General features: G+C 38.7%; 1 protein-coding gene across 2 annotated transcripts in view; it reads left to right on the top strand.

Moving 5' to 3' along the window:
* Positions 1-16,478, top strand: part of ADCY2 (adenylate cyclase 2) — a 235,727-nt gene that overhangs the window by 140,569 nt on the left and 78,680 nt on the right. For both annotated transcript variants that reach the window (XR_012629660.1, XM_074874654.1), the window contains exons 5-7: positions 10,140-10,288; positions 11,490-11,601; positions 12,680-12,807. Coding sequence is in view for 1 of the 2 variants with exons in the window: in XM_074874654.1 (XP_074730755.1) it covers positions 10,140-10,288; positions 11,490-11,601; positions 12,680-12,807 (389 nt within the window). In the remaining variant the exon portion in view is untranslated. The remainder of the gene's footprint in view (positions 1-10,139; positions 10,289-11,489; positions 11,602-12,679; positions 12,808-16,478) is intronic.

The raw sequence follows: 16,478 nt of genomic DNA, 5'->3' as shown, positions 1-16,478 counted from the left end.
GGGAGTTCACCCAGAGCACTGTGGAGACTGGAATACTAGACATGCTTCAGTGATTTTTAAATTGTTTCATTTTGGACTGGATTAGCTTCACCTGAAAAGGCTGCTAGGGCTCTACCTGCAAATAACCTCATACTCACTGATAAGCATTTTTCCTTGGGGGTTCGAAGAGAGAGGAGGTCTCTTGGCACAGGACTGTTTCAAACACAGGTCGCTCATGGAGTGCATTGTCTAACCCCTGGATCTCCTGTTCAAACACGAAAACTTCTGGAGCTGGCACCCTATTTCTCCAGCACCGTACTGAGCCTGCGTTAAGTGGCTGCAGGTTGCAGGGGGCTGTGCTGGTGAGCTGTGAGGGGAGGTTGTGAATCGCCACATGCCAGTCAAAGCTGCCTCCAGCCTACCATGGAGCTCATGAAAACAAGCATGGAGAAAAATGTTTTGTGTACAAAAACTTACCCATTGATCACCAAAACATTATCTAGTCAGTGGCCCACGGTACATCTGCCCAAACAGAGTTCAGACAGAAACAGGCAGCAGCTGGAGGCTGGAGACAAGGTGTTGTGTGTAGAGGACTCTGCATCAGAAGAGGGTACCTACACCCATGAGGGGCTGTACCCATCAATGTCCCAGGCTGGAGCAGGGACACTGAGGAAAAGGGCAGCAGGAACCATTAAGCATAGAGCAGCAAAAATGGTTAAGTGCACAGTGGCAGAGATAAACCATCACAGATACCACCTCAACTTCCTACACTGCCTGTCACCTTGTCACATGAATTTTGATGGACTGAGTATAATCCACAGCAAAAATAGGGAAAATTGGGACCGGGAAGTGCAGAGGATAGGTGGTTGTCTAAGTGCTTGTCTCTGTTTATCTTCTTTTATTTTTTCAAAACTGCAATCAGCAATGAGAGGTTTGAGTTTTGTTTGCAATAAATTAATTTAATTAAAGTTCCCAGACTCTAAACTGTTCTGCCCACAACAGAGTCCCAAGCGAATAACGGTGCCTTCTTGTAGCCCAGAGCTAAGCACCCAGTGGCTCTGAGTACAGAATCATAAGCAACACCCTTTTCTGGGCATTTCCTACTGATGTGGCCTCCCCTTTCAGCTCTAATTTTTCTAAGTCCTATTTTTAGGATTCTAACACACAGCCTTAGTGCCTGTACTCTTGGGATCGGCTCTCCCTAGGTGACAAGGCACTTGAAAGTCTATTTACCATCCCAGTCTTTCTGTGGAGTAAGCCTGAGTTTCTGCCTACATCCATATATGCCTAAATACTTCTGGAACCTACCATACCTCTGGAAATTGTACAGACAGTAAAGTGGAAAATGTTTTTTAGGAGTTTTAGAAAATAAAACTAAGATAATTCTGAAAGCTTTAACCCTTGCTATGATTTATGCTAATAAATTATGTGGTTAGGCCTAGTAATAAGTGTTCATGAATAGTTTAGCATGTATCTGCCATACAGTAAGTTACTGGTTTGTTTCCTGATCAGGTTTCTCAAAATAAAGAGAATTGGTTTTCAAAGCTCTGTATTTCTTGTTTATTTTCCAGTGGGAGCAGAGTTTATCACTTAAAACTTTCTATATTTAGTAGCTAGTGAATGCAATCATTAAAGACCAATTGGGAGATTTCTACAGGATACATATTCTGTGTATAAGCAAAAGAGAAACTTTCATTCCCGAGATAGACATATAATGAAAATCATTCCTGTTCCCTTTTCTTTAGATCATTGTAAGGAAATAAAAGGTCTGCTTTATGAATGCAGTAACAGTGTATACCCTCCAGACATCTGCCCGTTCTTTGATTTCTACCTAGCGTGAGTCAGCTTCCTCTGTCTTCAAGGCTAGGAAGTGAGTTGTTGAATGGTGATGCTTACTGCTGCTCAGAAAAAAGGTGTTAAATTATACAGCTTGCGTCATTAAAATTTATAATTGCTGTTTCACAAGAAGTAGGACAGATCCTTACTGTAGGTTCACTTTTCATTCATACATAGATGAAATAAATTTCTTGAATTAACTTCTGCTTGAATAAACTTCTCCCTCCATCTAAATAGGCTGTTGTATGGGCCAAACCAATGGTTATCTACCTATACTCTTGACTAATCTAATGCAGAGATTGAGAGTTTTGATTCATTTTTATTGCTGTCTGGCCCTGCTTCTGACTGCTCTGTCTGACCCACTTTGAAGTGTTTACGGGCTCCTGACAGGCATAGTTGGGTGACTGATCCTTTTGATCTTTCTGTGCAGTGACTGACATCTGATCACACAAATGTGTGGTACCTGTGTGGTAACTCATAAAATATTGCAAAATTACCAGTGAAATACAGAAGGAAATCCATTCTTGCATGCTTAGTTGGTATTCTCTAAGCAGATGGCTGAAACATCAGCAGGCAAAGTCTGAGGTTAAAAACAACCAGTTTCACTCTAGAAGAGCATGGAGGAGCTATGCTGTCAATGTGCTTCAGACACGATCCTCTAATTTAAGTGCAGTGCTGTGTCTTAGAAATGCTTTTGGTTTTGCTTTGGGTTTGATGCTTTCAACCACAAGGCTTGACTCTAAACTGGGCAGCTGAACAGGAAATCTCTGTCTTTGGGGAAAGGGCTGCATAGATACCTTTCAGGCAATGCTCTTGAATATCCTCCCTGACATGTTCCATGGATGATTTGGAAGAAAAAAGACGTGAAGAGAGAGCTGTGTATGGTTTTGCTCATTTCTAGTGAAAAAAATAACATAAACCTCATCAAAATGTGGAATGAGATTTACTGGAGTTAAAGGGTTTATTGTTTAGAATTGTATTGAGTAAATGCCAGCATTGGAATACTTCACTATTATTAAAGGCTGATACAGTAATAACCATGTTAATCCCATCAAACAGATTATTTGCAAAGCGCTACTTCTGTCTATTCAGCAATGATCTTGAGATATATAAAACTTAAATCAAGAGTTAACAGTTTCAGACAGAAACAAACCTTGAAATTGTGTCAATTAATTGAGCAGCTCTGGCTGCCTATGTCGTTATGTTCTGTTTTTACTCTATTGTTTTGCTGTTTGATGACTTGTCTCTTGAACAGCTACAGGATAGGCACGTATTCTGAAGGTGTAGTGAACCTCCTTTGCAAAATTAGTCAGAGACAGCCTGCATATGCAAACTGTAATCTATGCATAAACATTAAGCATCCCCTAAGTTCCTTGAAGGAATTTGTCTTTGCCAAATATGTGCTGAGCCTGTGCATTTAAATGAGCTTTCAGACCCATACACTGAAACCGTTGCAGTGAAGCAGTGCTTTCAGGTAGCTCTAGTGTTAATGGAGATGAAGGTGACCGGCTAGATGTTAACTGTACATTTGCAGGGACTCACCCTGGCCCTGGTCCAGTCCTCGCACCTGGGTGGACATGTCTGATCACCATGGTCTGGGCTGGTGACCTGAGCCCTTGGCAGCCACCCTGGTCCTGCCCCGCTCACCTGGCCATGGGGCTGGTCCCTGCCCTACTGGCAGCCCCAACTTGAGGCTCCCTTTTTCACCGGAGCAGCTCCCGAGCACCTACAGCTTGTCTTCTGCAAAACATCTTCATGAGGGAGTTTGCGTTCCATGGCTGTTGAAGTAGTGAGGACTGAGAGGATGGTTCTCTAATTCCACATGTGTGTATTGATTTTTTGGTTTTGATACCGGCTCCTGGCATTGCCAGCCTTGAAATTTCACCTATAGGATCATGAAGATAAAAAGTCTTACAGTGCTGTGCTTGGGGATTTGAAACAACTCATTTTCCACAGGAAAAAAACCAACACAAATCACAGATGAATGTTGCTAGCAATGGCTGTTAATGAACAGACAAGACTTCACAATTCTGTCATCAGAAAAGATGTCAGCTGTGGCATAAAGCCTGTACTAGCCATAAGTAACAGCAAAGCAGCAATTAGATATGTAAAAAAATGGTTCAATAAAAAGTTGTGATATGTAGGAGACTTCTAGATGTCAGCAAAAATCCTTGCCTGTTTTTGTCAAGGCCGATGCCAGCGTTTTGGAAGTATTCCAGGAAAAAAAGCCATCCTAACAAAGGAAGGGGCTGCCACTAGATAGGAAAACTATAAAAAATCAGTATGAAATAAAAGATGCTGCTATGATCATTTTGTATTCAGAAAAAAATAGAGTGATGTACTCAACAACTTTGTAGGAAATCGAGTCGTATGAAAATGTTTTTCAGTTTTTTATGGGGAACAGGTTTGGTTTAAGTAGCTTTCCAAAAGCAGTAGATTTCAGTAAAGTGTTTGATGCAATGATGCTGGGCATCCTGATTAAAAGTATTGACACTGCTCCCCTTCAAAAGAGCACAGTCTAATGGATTTTGAGTGGGGTAACTGGAAACTGTCAGTGGAGATGTTCAGTGAATTGGCATGTGTGTCATGTCCTGCAAGAGCCAGTTCTTATCTTTTATGCTATTATGTATTTTTTATAAATGATCTAGGAGATACGTAAAGACAATTATAATATTTTCTGCAGAAAAGCCAAATATTGGTCTGATAGTAAATACCATAATATGGAATACTTTATAAACTATATTCATCAAGACAGTTTATAATAAACTGTCTGGAAAGTCATAATTCTAAAAGCAAAGAGAATTGGTCATAAATAGAAAATTGGAAGGCTGTAATTTTGAAAAATATTTTTGAGACATAGCAGACAGGGAGCTCCAGAGATGTTACAGCAGAAAGTTGCACAGTGTAAGCCATGGACATACTGAGGGGAATAAGGCAGAAGGGTGTGTATGTGTGTGTTTTTGTTTACTGGAGCACAATGTTAGGATTTGTGTCAAATGAACTTTCAAAAAATGTTTGAAGGTTCTTGAGGGTTTAGAGAAGGGGGTGTAGAAAATACTTAGGAGCAGGAGATTTATGGAGCCAAGTCTGTTTACCTGATCGAAAAGAAAATTAAGTTATCTGATCAGTGTTTGTGTTTACAGGGAGAGTGTGGACATTAATCTTGAGCTGAGAAAGATATAACAAGGCCAAGACATCAAAAGTATGAAATACAGAACATATTTTTAACAGTTTTTAGCAGTTCAGCTGATTAGCCACTGGAACAAACAGCTAAGGAGTTGATGAATTCTCCATCTCTTGACGTCTCTGTAATCAAGATTGAATACTTTTCTTGGTGTGTATGAGTAAAACGTAATTTATTGGTCTCAGTATAAGTAATAAGGTTAGTGGAGGTTACTAACATAGCCTAAATTTAAGGGGATAATAGCACCTAATTTTCAAAAAACATCTCCCCTCCCGGTTAGGAGTCCAGGTTAGCTTTAAGAAAAAACAATTTACAGATGTTTATCCCAATAGGTGTATTTAAGAGAATGTGCATGAGATCTGGGTAAACAGTACCATAATTTGCCAAACAAGTACCCTGTTGATCACCATCTCTATGGCTGTTTCATTGCTGTGCGAACAGGAATCACAAGATTCCTTCTTGTAGGTTATTTCTTGATAGATTTCGAGGGCAGCTGAAAATTTTATTTTATCCATGTTTATTTGTAAACTTTGTGGTGAAGCTGGATGCATGTATATGCTAGTTGCTTCTAGAGCTCTTACTGCTGACTTACTGACCTGGTTTGTCAAACTTGCTAAATAGATTATTAGACATTTGCCACAGGAATCTGAAAACAAAGCCAAACCCACAGATAAGTAGGATTCAATATTCAGTGCCTTCAATGACATTGTAAGGGAAAAAATATGCTTATATGGGATTATAGGGCCAAAAATATCCCTATAATCCTTTATTGATCCACATATATGTAGTTTTTCTGCAGACTTCTTCAACATCAGAAGCCTAGCATCGAAGATGGGCGTTTCTTCCAGTAAGACCAAAATCTGGACCTGCAGTTCACTTCATAGACGACAGAGAGAGAGAGAGAGAGAGAGAAAGAAGGAGAGACTTGCTCCCTATGGGAGTTCAGTACTTGGTTCTGTAAATTGCATTGAAGGACAGTTTCCCTCCATTGAGAGTAAGGTGCTAAACTAATTTTAATGTAGTGAGCCCTCTCAGAATAGCTTTGTTTCTCCATGATGACATTCTATTTTCTATATTATTCAAGAAATCAGACTAGATGGAAGAATATTTGGCCTTTAAATCTATAAATTCTTAGAATTGTTTATGCTTCGGTAAAGAGTTGATAGTGATGTAATCTTGTACAACTGAGTGAATCAGAATTGGTAGTTTACATAACAAAACAGAAATGAGCAAATAAATAAAGCATTATTGACTCAGGCCAAGAGGAGTTTGATTTGTGATATATGCAGTTAAAAAAATGTACTGTACCAAGCCTTTGAGGATATTTTGCTTCCTTGCTGCGTAACAACTGCATGACCTCCATTGTGCAAGATGCTGCAAATGCAATTGCCACCTTGCAAAAACAGACACAGTGCTATGATCTTTACCTGAAATATGCTAATTTACTTTAGCTAAACAAACATCTAGAGTTTATCAAGCTTTAGGGGAGTGATGAGTAACTGGGAATAACTGCTGAGGTAATCTGTATAATTCACGGAAAATTCTGGCAAGGAAATGAATTTGATTGTGAGAGTTTGAGAACAGTAACAGATTGACAGATACCACTGCAAATCCTTAGAGAATCCAGGGAATGCTAGCCATCTACTGGGATCCTGATGGACTTGTTCAAAGAAGAAAGGAGTACTTCAACCTACAGTATTGAAAGACTATAATGTTGTACTCCGTATGGATTGTGTGCTTTGTCTTTTAGCCCTGGGACTTAAAGATCTCAGCTACAAGTGATTTGAGCGGTGAGGGGAAAGCATAGTCTCAGAGACACATGGACAGTCAGGAAGTAGTCCTGTGTGCATGAATCATGTAAGGTCATCTTGGTAACATTTCAGGGAACGATATTTGTGAGGGGATTTTCATTATTGCTATAGCTTAGCAGTTTCTTTTTCACCAGAAGCAGGTAATGTTACTTTTGGTCTAAAGACTTTTAAATGCTGCATCTTGACCTGCATTCAGAATTACTTTGGCTTTTTTCTTACAGACTGTACCTCTGAGAGTGGCTTGTCTACCACAAATAGACAAGCGTTTTGTCTCAAAGTCAGTGTCTTGTATGTCAGTTCACCTAGGTTTTGATGTGTAGATTTTCTTTTTGAGAGAATAGTACATAATGTATTATTAAATAAAAAGCCATCATAACCAGCAGTCTTAATTTGCTATGTTCCTTACACTGTTCCAGTCTGCAGAAATTTCAGTGCACAACATCAGGCACTACAATCTCATAGTAATTGGTTTTTATCCTTCCACTATGCTCTTTTTAGCCACCAGAGATGACAAAACATGGAGGAAGAAATGTTCCTAAATGCTTTGCATTTCTTAGGATCTTTTAGCAGAAAGGGAAGAAACAGTGTATTTATAACCATTTTGTATTTGGTTAGCTGAACAGCCCAGCCACAGTCTTCATAAATAGTTGAGATGCCATTTCTTTCAAAATTGTCTTTTAGTGGAAGAAACCAAAATTAACAATCTGGGTGAACTGTAATATGTGACTTGATAACACATTATTACACAAGTAGTAACTTTGGGACTGAAATGTGAGCATTTGCAGCCTGTTTGATGGAGAGGGTGGCTGAAGCCTTTAGGTGTAACTGGGCATGGCAGGATATTTTGCAGTGTGCTTCACCAGTTGCAGTTCTCTAAAGCCACCTCTAGTTGTAACCTTCTCTTTTGTACAGTGGAAGTGGAAGAAGGAAAACATTCTTTGGAGGTAAGTTCTGGTGTGGTGAACAGCTTCACCGGGATGTTTAAGCAGAATGGAGTAGTGGTCTGGCCTGGAGAGAAAAAGGAGGGGAAATATCCCGTCTCACCTGCTGTACCCTACAAAATTAGGGCCTTCTGTTTTCCCTTTCCTCTCATGTTTCTTTAGCTTGTAGTTGACTTCACACTGCTTCCTACAAAAGCTTTTTCTGTTTCTTTTTCTACTGCTTTCTTGAAAACTTTTGTTGCTTTTATCTTTGACCTTTTGCCAGCCTCTGTGTTTCAAAGACATAAGCAGTAACCTGGATGTTGAGTGCCTGTCTCACTGTGTGTCTGGAATCATAATGGAGTCATAGGAAGATAGTGGACTAGCTTGCATTTACTAGCCATGGTACAACATGGCACAGTGATGTAGAACTGGAGCTAAGAGCACTCACCTCTTTGTTAACTGTTTAATGGTAATTCTTAACAAGTGCTAACCTGCCCTATACATCACAAAAGAGCAACTTTCTGTTAGATAAAGAGCAACTTGGAAGAGTAAGCTTTCATTATGGAGAAAAATCCATTGGCTCTGCAGGCATTCTTTATAAGTTAGGAAAATACCTCCACCAAGGACCAGTGGACTACATTTGAAATGAAAATACACATCCTCTTGGATGTGCACTTGCTGAAATTCCTCAATGTGCTAAATTAATCTTGCATTTAAGAAATAAAGCCTCATTAACATTTTGATGAAAAGTCAATTGCATATATTCCTCTCAGTTACAATGTGTCAAAACTGAGATCCTAGCAGTAGAAAAACAGTACATCTTTTATTTTATTCTTGCCTCCTTTAGTCAGGCTAGAGACAGGTATGCTTTGCCTTGAACATTTACTTCATGACTCATCTTACTGTTTATGTGATATGCCTCAGTATGCAAAATAAAGAGCAGTCCATACATATGTGAATCAAAATTATTTTTAGATCTCACCAAAGTAAGAAAAAAAGAGAGAAAAGAAAGAAAATTATTAGTTCAATATTACTTAGCAACAAAGCAAGATTCAGTCTTGATTCATTGAAATAGATTTTTTTTACAAAGTACGTGCAGGATCAGCTTCATTGGGCCTCGTGTAAGCTAATGCTATACTTAAAGGTACACAAATGCTATCAGGAATTGGAAGTCTTCATTATACGTGACAGAGATAGATAGCCGAGGTAGCTGCAAATATCAGAGTCTCTATAGCCCTGTTATTGCCATGCTCTACTCAAGGTCGTTAGACCTGAACAGCAGTAATTATCCCAGACAGAGCACTGGATTAATGGTTACACTTCTGGTACCTTCATGAATAGAACTGCAAACTCTGCAAAAATACACGTTGTGAACCAAAGAGAACGCATTACTGTGAGTAACACCTGCAGACCATGCACATTTTGAGGTCATCATCTTTTCTGGCGTAGCTGTTTCTGTCTCTGACAGTCATGGGCTTTTACAGATGCCTTCACCCTCCTCACTGGTTCAGGGTTATGGTTTCTGTGCTTAGCCAGAATTAGCCTCTCTGCTCTGCCTATGAGAAAATGGGAAATTCCTGTTCAGTTTTGAGATGGAGTATGATCAAAGCAGGAAAGGTTTCTTTGCAGAGTTCTATCTGTTCCCTTGTTGATCCAGTTTTCCAGAGAAGTAGGAACTCAATGAAAAGCTGTCACAGGTAAAGTGGGCAAAATTAAAATGTACTGATGTAAGAGAGCTTCACAAGGAGAAGACTATGAGTATGATACCAACAAAAGATAAGGAAAAATATGTAGGTTTTTTTTAAATACTCAATTTCCTTTTAGGTTACTATTTTCAAAACACTTCAGTTCGTCAAATGACATAATAAAGTAAAGGAAGAGTACATATCAAAATAGTCTGCAAAAGTCCAACATTTTCAATATGTTCTGTGTCCTGATTTTATCTTTTCATTTTCAGTCTAACAACTGCTAAAAGTATGACTAAACATTTAAAATACATTTAAAAAAAAATGATTTAGCCTACTTTTTCCTGAATTGGACTGCATTTCCCTGAAGTCCTCTGAAGAGTCCTTGCAGCTCTTGCTTTATTTGCTGATCCATATTTCCTGCATTCTGCTCAGGTATTGAATAGATTACTGTGCCTAATGTCTTCAGACGTTAAGTTTAGCTTACACTTTTTCTAATATACACAAAACCTTGAAGAAGTTAGATATTACTTGGAATTGTGTGTATATCTCTGTCAAGTTTTTCAAGGAACAGATTTATTTTGGAGGTCATACCTGGCATATGCCTGAGTGCAAGCCTCATCAAAATGTTCTAGGGTATTGTAAATAGCATATGCCTTGTACAGTATTGCTTCCATATTGATTTGGTTCTCCTTAAAGAAATAATTATTTTAAATTTTAGGAACGTCTTCTACTTTCTTTATTGCCCGCTCACATTGCCATGGAAATGAAAGCAGAGATCATTCAGAGGTTACAAGGTCCCAAGGCAGGCCAGCTGGAAAATACCAACAACTTCCACAATTTGTATGTCAAAAGGCACACCAATGTAAGGTATTGTACTGTAATAAAATGTGTCAACAGCATTCAGAAAAATTTTGAAAAGAAAGTGTTAAGAGAGCAATTAAGAAAATAGTTCTTTTAATATGTTTTTCAACAGCTTACTGTTTAGTATCCATAAATTTGATCAAATACTAAGAATTCCATGTTCCAGAAGAGCAACAAAGATGATAATACAAAGGAGTTCTTTAGAAAAAGCCACGCATTAACAGGCTTTCTTCATAATGTCTTAATTTTTCAGGTTAAAGTACCAAATCTTGCTTTCATGTATACTAGTCAGAATTGTAATTCATATCAGCTATACCGAATTTGTAATTTTCTTAACTGGAGCAATTTCTTAGGTTTTATATAATGTAAATAGACGCAGCTGTATCACATATGTATTTTGCACAGTACCTGAGATAAAATATTCTGCTGACAATTATTTATTAATTATAAATTTCTAGAAGTAAGAAAAATAATTCACCATTTATTTTAAATATGCTTTCATCTTTACATGTTGTTTTGTCTGGTTTTTTTTGATTGGACAAGTTAATTTGAACGACATTCTTAGAAATTTCTTTTTTATAGCAAGTATTGCAAGACTTTTGAGGAAGTTCATTTTCACTTGATACTTTTTCCATAGCCTGATTCTATGGAATTGTCAAGTTTTCTTGGTGAACAGAAGCACACTCTATAGCTTGAATATCTTAGTAATCAAGCTTGAGTTTAATAGTCTGAGTAACAAGTGAGCAAAGATTTCCATGCTGCAGATCACTGACAGGTAAATCTAGACAGAAAATGTCTACAATGATAAAAAGTTATTAAACAGTTTCTGAGAATAAACATGTTCATTGAAATAATTACCATTATTATATTGCTGATATGTAAGTAGGAAAAATATTTCTATTTTTCAATACACTGTAACAAATACAGGTATAGAATGCCTATAAATAATAATTAAGTAATACCTGTGAAGGTAATACCTATAGAGGTAAACATAGGTATATATTACCTATAAACGTAATGTCTTTAAAAGTAGATGTAGGTTTACCTATAAATATATTTATTAATCTACATTTAGCAGTGGCTGTTTTGGGTATGGACATACCTCTGTGTAGTCCAGAATGCCTACTTTCAGGTTTTGCTGTTGCTTGATAAATCTGAGTTCTGCAGAAGGAAACTGTGACCAAGTTTCTTTTCATTTCTATTGTAGCATCTTGTATGCTGATATTGTGGGTTTCACTCGCCTGGCCAGTGACTGTTCACCAGGGGAATTGGTGCACATGCTAAATGAGCTGTTTGGCAAGTTTGATCAAATTGCAAAGGTGAGTTTCTACTGGGCTGCTACTGTTAGTTTAAATAAGTCATCTTTAAAATATTTTTTTCTTTCTGGGGACTCTTCTGCTTTCTGGCAGCATTTCTGAGGCTTTGGCAGGAAGATTAGACTTGAAACGTGTGAAGAAAAAATCTGGCTCTGGTCTGAGTGCAACAGTGTGTTTCTGCCAGTGTGACAATCTGTGAAACCCAAGATAGCTCTCTCTAATAGGACCAATAGAGACAGCTCATGGAGCCCAGTAAAGCTTAATGGCAGATGAACGCTCTTTAAATAGATTTTTTACAGTAACAAGGATTAAGAAACTCAAGACTGAAAACTGATACAGCCAGTTTTCTGATCTCTGAAAAAGCATTTAAGAGACTGGAGGACAAGAGAGACAATTATGATCAAAGCAATTTTATTTACTGACCACAGCTTCTTGATTACTCAAGAAAAGATTCAATCAGAAGACTACAATCACAAGATTTTCTTCTGTTTATTTAGGTGTCATTTTTATAAAAATTGCATCAAACTTCATGCTGTGTGTGAAGATGAAATCAGAAACACTAAAACAGATAAAAATGTTCTGTGTTTTTTATTAGTTCAAAACTGGTTGTCCAGTATTGGTTAAAAAACCCCACAACTTTACATTGCCTTAGAGTACAAAAGATAGAAATAAGATGATATTTGCTAGTTTCAGGAGGTATTGCCTAGTACATCTTCAAAGATGTAAATGTGGAAGGCTAGGTCTTTTGATTTCATATTTCAAACAGAAAGACTTTATTTAGATTGAGTACATGATACTTTGGCTCAGTCTTTAATCTAAGGTGTGAACAACACTGCAGATACATGTTTTGCAGTGAACTTATTTCGTTGTTTTGCCCATTAAGGACCATAACAGATGGAGGAGTCATCCGTACAAAACTCTGACAAACACTTCTTTTTTAGCAAGCCAAATCTTTCTCTACTGAAACAAGCGTAGGTAGAATGATTTTACTAACATCATTTAAGTCAGTCTTTGTAACAGTAACCCTTCATTTATGTAATTCAAGTTGAAAGTGACCATCTTACCTTTCTTTTTCCTCCAGGAAAATGAATGTATGAGAATTAAAATCCTAGGTGACTGCTATTACTGTGTTTCTGGACTACCTATATCTCTTCAAAATCATGCCAAGAATTGTGTGAAAATGGGACTGGACATGTGTGAAGCCATTAAGTAAGTGCTGAACTTTTTGTTAAAAATTCAAGAATAAAAATTCTGTCTCTTTTCTGTCTGTAGCTGTGCTGCTGGTTGAAACATTCAGACCTACAGTAGTTGGTGTGTTTCACTACAAGGTCCAGCATGGTAATCTTGATCTCAGCCTCAGCAAAGAAATGTTTTAAGAGGTTGGGTTGTGCCAGGCTATCTTATAACTACACCATAAAGATGATTAAGAGCCTGGAGCATTGCTCATATGAGGAAAGGCTGAGAGAGCTGGGACTGTTCAACCTAGAGAAGAAAAAGCAGAGGGGGAAAAATCTCATCAGTGCATTTAAGTACCTGAAGGAAAAGTGCAAAGAAGATGGAGCCAGGGTCTCTGGTGGTGCCCACTGAAAGGCCCAGAGGCAGTGGGCACAAACTGAAACACAAGAGGTTCCCTCTGAACATCAGGAAACACTTTTTTCACTGTGAGAGTGATTAAGCACTGGCACAGGTTGCCCAGGGAGGTTGTGGAGTTTCCAGCCTTTGAGATAGTCAAAATCCAACTGCTACAGCCCTAAACAACATGCTCTGGCTGGCCCTGCTTTGAGCAGAAGTTGGACTAGACAATCTCCAGATGTTTGTTCTGACATCAACTATTCTGTGATTATAAGGTGATAAATATCCCAACCACATCACTTAGGCAGAGTTATGATGCTGCCACCCACCTGCTAGTCAGATGGCTCTGTGAGAGGCCGGAACTCCTGGCTCCTCTGAGTTTGGAGTTCAATGGTGGTCAGGAGCAGTTGCCCCTCCACAATTAAGATGCCTCAGCCCTGAGCCAGTGGAGTGATAATGAGCATGTCTGCCAAAGACATTTCTAATGGCTTACAGATTCCTGGGCCGAAAGACTGACTTCCCATGTTCATAGAATCATAGAATCATTCAGGTTGGAAAAGACCCTTGGGATCATTGAGTCCAACCATCAGCCCTACTCTACAAAGTTCTCCCCTACACCATATCCCCCAGCATCTCATCTAAACGACCCCTAAACACATCCAGGGATGGTGACTCCACCACTTCCCTGGGCAGCCTATTCCACTGTCTGACCATTCTTTCTGTGAAAAATTTTTTCCTAATGTCTACTCTGAGCCTCCCCTGTTGCAGTTTAAAGCCATTCCCTCTTGTTCTATCGCTAATTACCTGTGAGAAGAGACCAGCACCAACCTCTCTACGATGTCCTTTCAGGTAGTTTTAGAGAGTGATGAGGTCTCCCCTCAGCCTTCTCTTCCTCAAACTGAACAGTCCCAGCTCCCTCAATCTCTCCTCATAGGATTTGTTCTCCAGGCCCTTCACCAGCTTCGTTGCCCTCCTCTGCACTCGCTCCAGCACCTCAATATCTCTCTCGTATTGAGGTGCCCAAAACTGGACACAATACTCAAAGTGTGGCCTCACCAGTGGAGAGTACAGGGGGACTATCACCTCCCTAGGTATTGTTGTTAAATAATCAATTGAATATGCCTGTCTTACTAGACCCCAGGTTTAGGTTTAGTTGCAACTTTTCTGTAATTAATTTTTTAGGTGAGGACCTTCTAAAAAGTTTTGTCAGTTAACACATTAAGGGACTACTGAGAATTCTGTGCTTATCAACAGTATTTTGGATTTGTCGATTACTGTATTTGTCACTTAATTCTTTCCCATAATCATTGTGCTTGTTCTGTCTTTGAAACAGAGAACAGACAAGATGTTTGAGAATCCTAATGTGATTGCTTTTGAAATAGCAGTTGTAACTTATTTCAAGTAACTCTGGTAATAACAGGAGGCTTGGTATGACTGTGAAAGAGAAAAAAAAATGGTTGTATCTGATGGGTTAACACTTGCAAGGCATCTGAGGATACAGTTTTCGCCATGCTTGAGAAATTCTCTAGCTTATTACTGATTGGGATCAGTAATGATCAGTACTGATCTCAAAGTAGATTGGGAATGGATTATAGGCAATTGCAGCAGTTCTGAAGACGATGGGACTTCAAAGAAGTCTTTCAAAAGGGCAGTATTAGTCCTCCTCATCTCTTCACCTGACTGCTATCTGAACTCTCAGTTCAGAGTAGAAATAACTCTTCTGTAAACTACCTGCCCTGGATGAGTTCTGCCACCAAAGCTGGACACATTTCAGTATGAGGTTACTTAAAGCTAGTTTGGATGTCTGCACAGGCTGGACGCGTTTCAGTATGAGGGTACTTAAACCTAGTTTGGATGTTTGCACACCATGCTGATGGGTCTTAAACCTGCCTATGCAGAAAATTCAGCTCGGTATTGTAGTTTATTTGTTAAGCAAGGGTCTGATTCTACTAGTTCATTTAGAAAATGTTTTGTGAGGAAAGGGCAATTAAAAAACCTTCCACCTCTTTTTTATTTTTTAGCCAAGGTCAGATAATTCATTGTCTGTAATTCTATTTTGCTGATTAGGGATATCAATTAAACTCAGACACCAGAGTGAAAAGAGCAGGCGTATTTACTAGAAATAACTAAATAATATAACAGAATAATATAGAAAACATACAGTAAGAAAAGACAAAGTAGCGCGCTTAAACAAATAGGAAAATACAGGGTAATGCATCAAATCATTACTACAAGAGAGAGAGAATAGTGATTAAGAAAGATACATCACCACTTGCGTATGTTACCATCATCCAGATCCGCAGTCGCTGGGGAGCCCCGGTTACAGCGAGGATTTGGAGAACCTTTCCCGGCAAGTGGGAAATCCTACGCGGTGCGTCCACCCGTAGGTGAGGCTTCCAACGTAGCTGTGAGCGGGCCCAGCCTTATATACCTGAAATCAGTAAGCCAGAATAGCTGGCACCTTTTGTTTTAAGCGGAAATATCTGAAGTCAGTCTCACGTTAGATTTTCCCAGAGCCTGGCCGGGGCTCAGGGAAAAAACTAAGGGAGTTTTCCCAGCTTATCTAGGTGATTTATGAGCAAGGTCACACACCAGGTCACAGGGCCAGACAATTGTCTCTGTGGCCCTGTTATTGTGGCCTTGTTACCTTGTTTACACACACAAAGAAGGATACATATTTTATGATGTTTAAGTTACATTTTCTATACATATCTCACTAATGACTACATACGGAGTTAGCAATTTCGGTTCAAGACCTATTGTTCAGGTTTCAATATTCCCACCTGTTACATCCGGACAGGTGGTCTGTTATAATTTTAGTATAATACCTATTGATACAATGCTTGTCAATTATAAAACATACAGGATTCATCTATAGGTCAACTCTGGCTTGGGCTTATTGTCCAAGCCTTAGCACTTCAAATTCATACCTGAAGTTCTTTTCAGCTTTTAGGAGTTAAAATACTGTAAATGATTACTTATAGCAGTTACTGTTAATGGCACAAATATCTTTTCTGCAGAAAAGCTAAGTTTTCTTTGAATAAAATTACAGTATATCTAGGTGAGCTACATTTTGCAAAAATATATATCATGCGGAGGTCTGGATATTTGGTAGTCATCTGTGTGATTTGTTTTTTTAAACAATTGGTCTTTGGTTTTAAAACATGGTATGATCTTCTGTAATTTTCAGTTCCAATTTTGATGTTTTTGACTAAATCATATTTACCACTGTCCAGGTAGCAAAGTAAGAAATTACCTCATCCTTGTAGAGGTCTATGTGTGGCATGCACCTCATCATGAAGTGTACA

The sequence above is a fragment of the Strix uralensis genome, chromosome 1 (genome assembly GCF_047716275.1).
Source record: "Strix uralensis isolate ZFMK-TIS-50842 chromosome 1, bStrUra1, whole genome shotgun sequence".
NCBI classification, from domain to species: domain Eukaryota; kingdom Metazoa; phylum Chordata; class Aves; order Strigiformes; family Strigidae; genus Strix; species Strix uralensis.
This window is presented reverse-complemented; position numbering and strand designations above follow the sequence as displayed.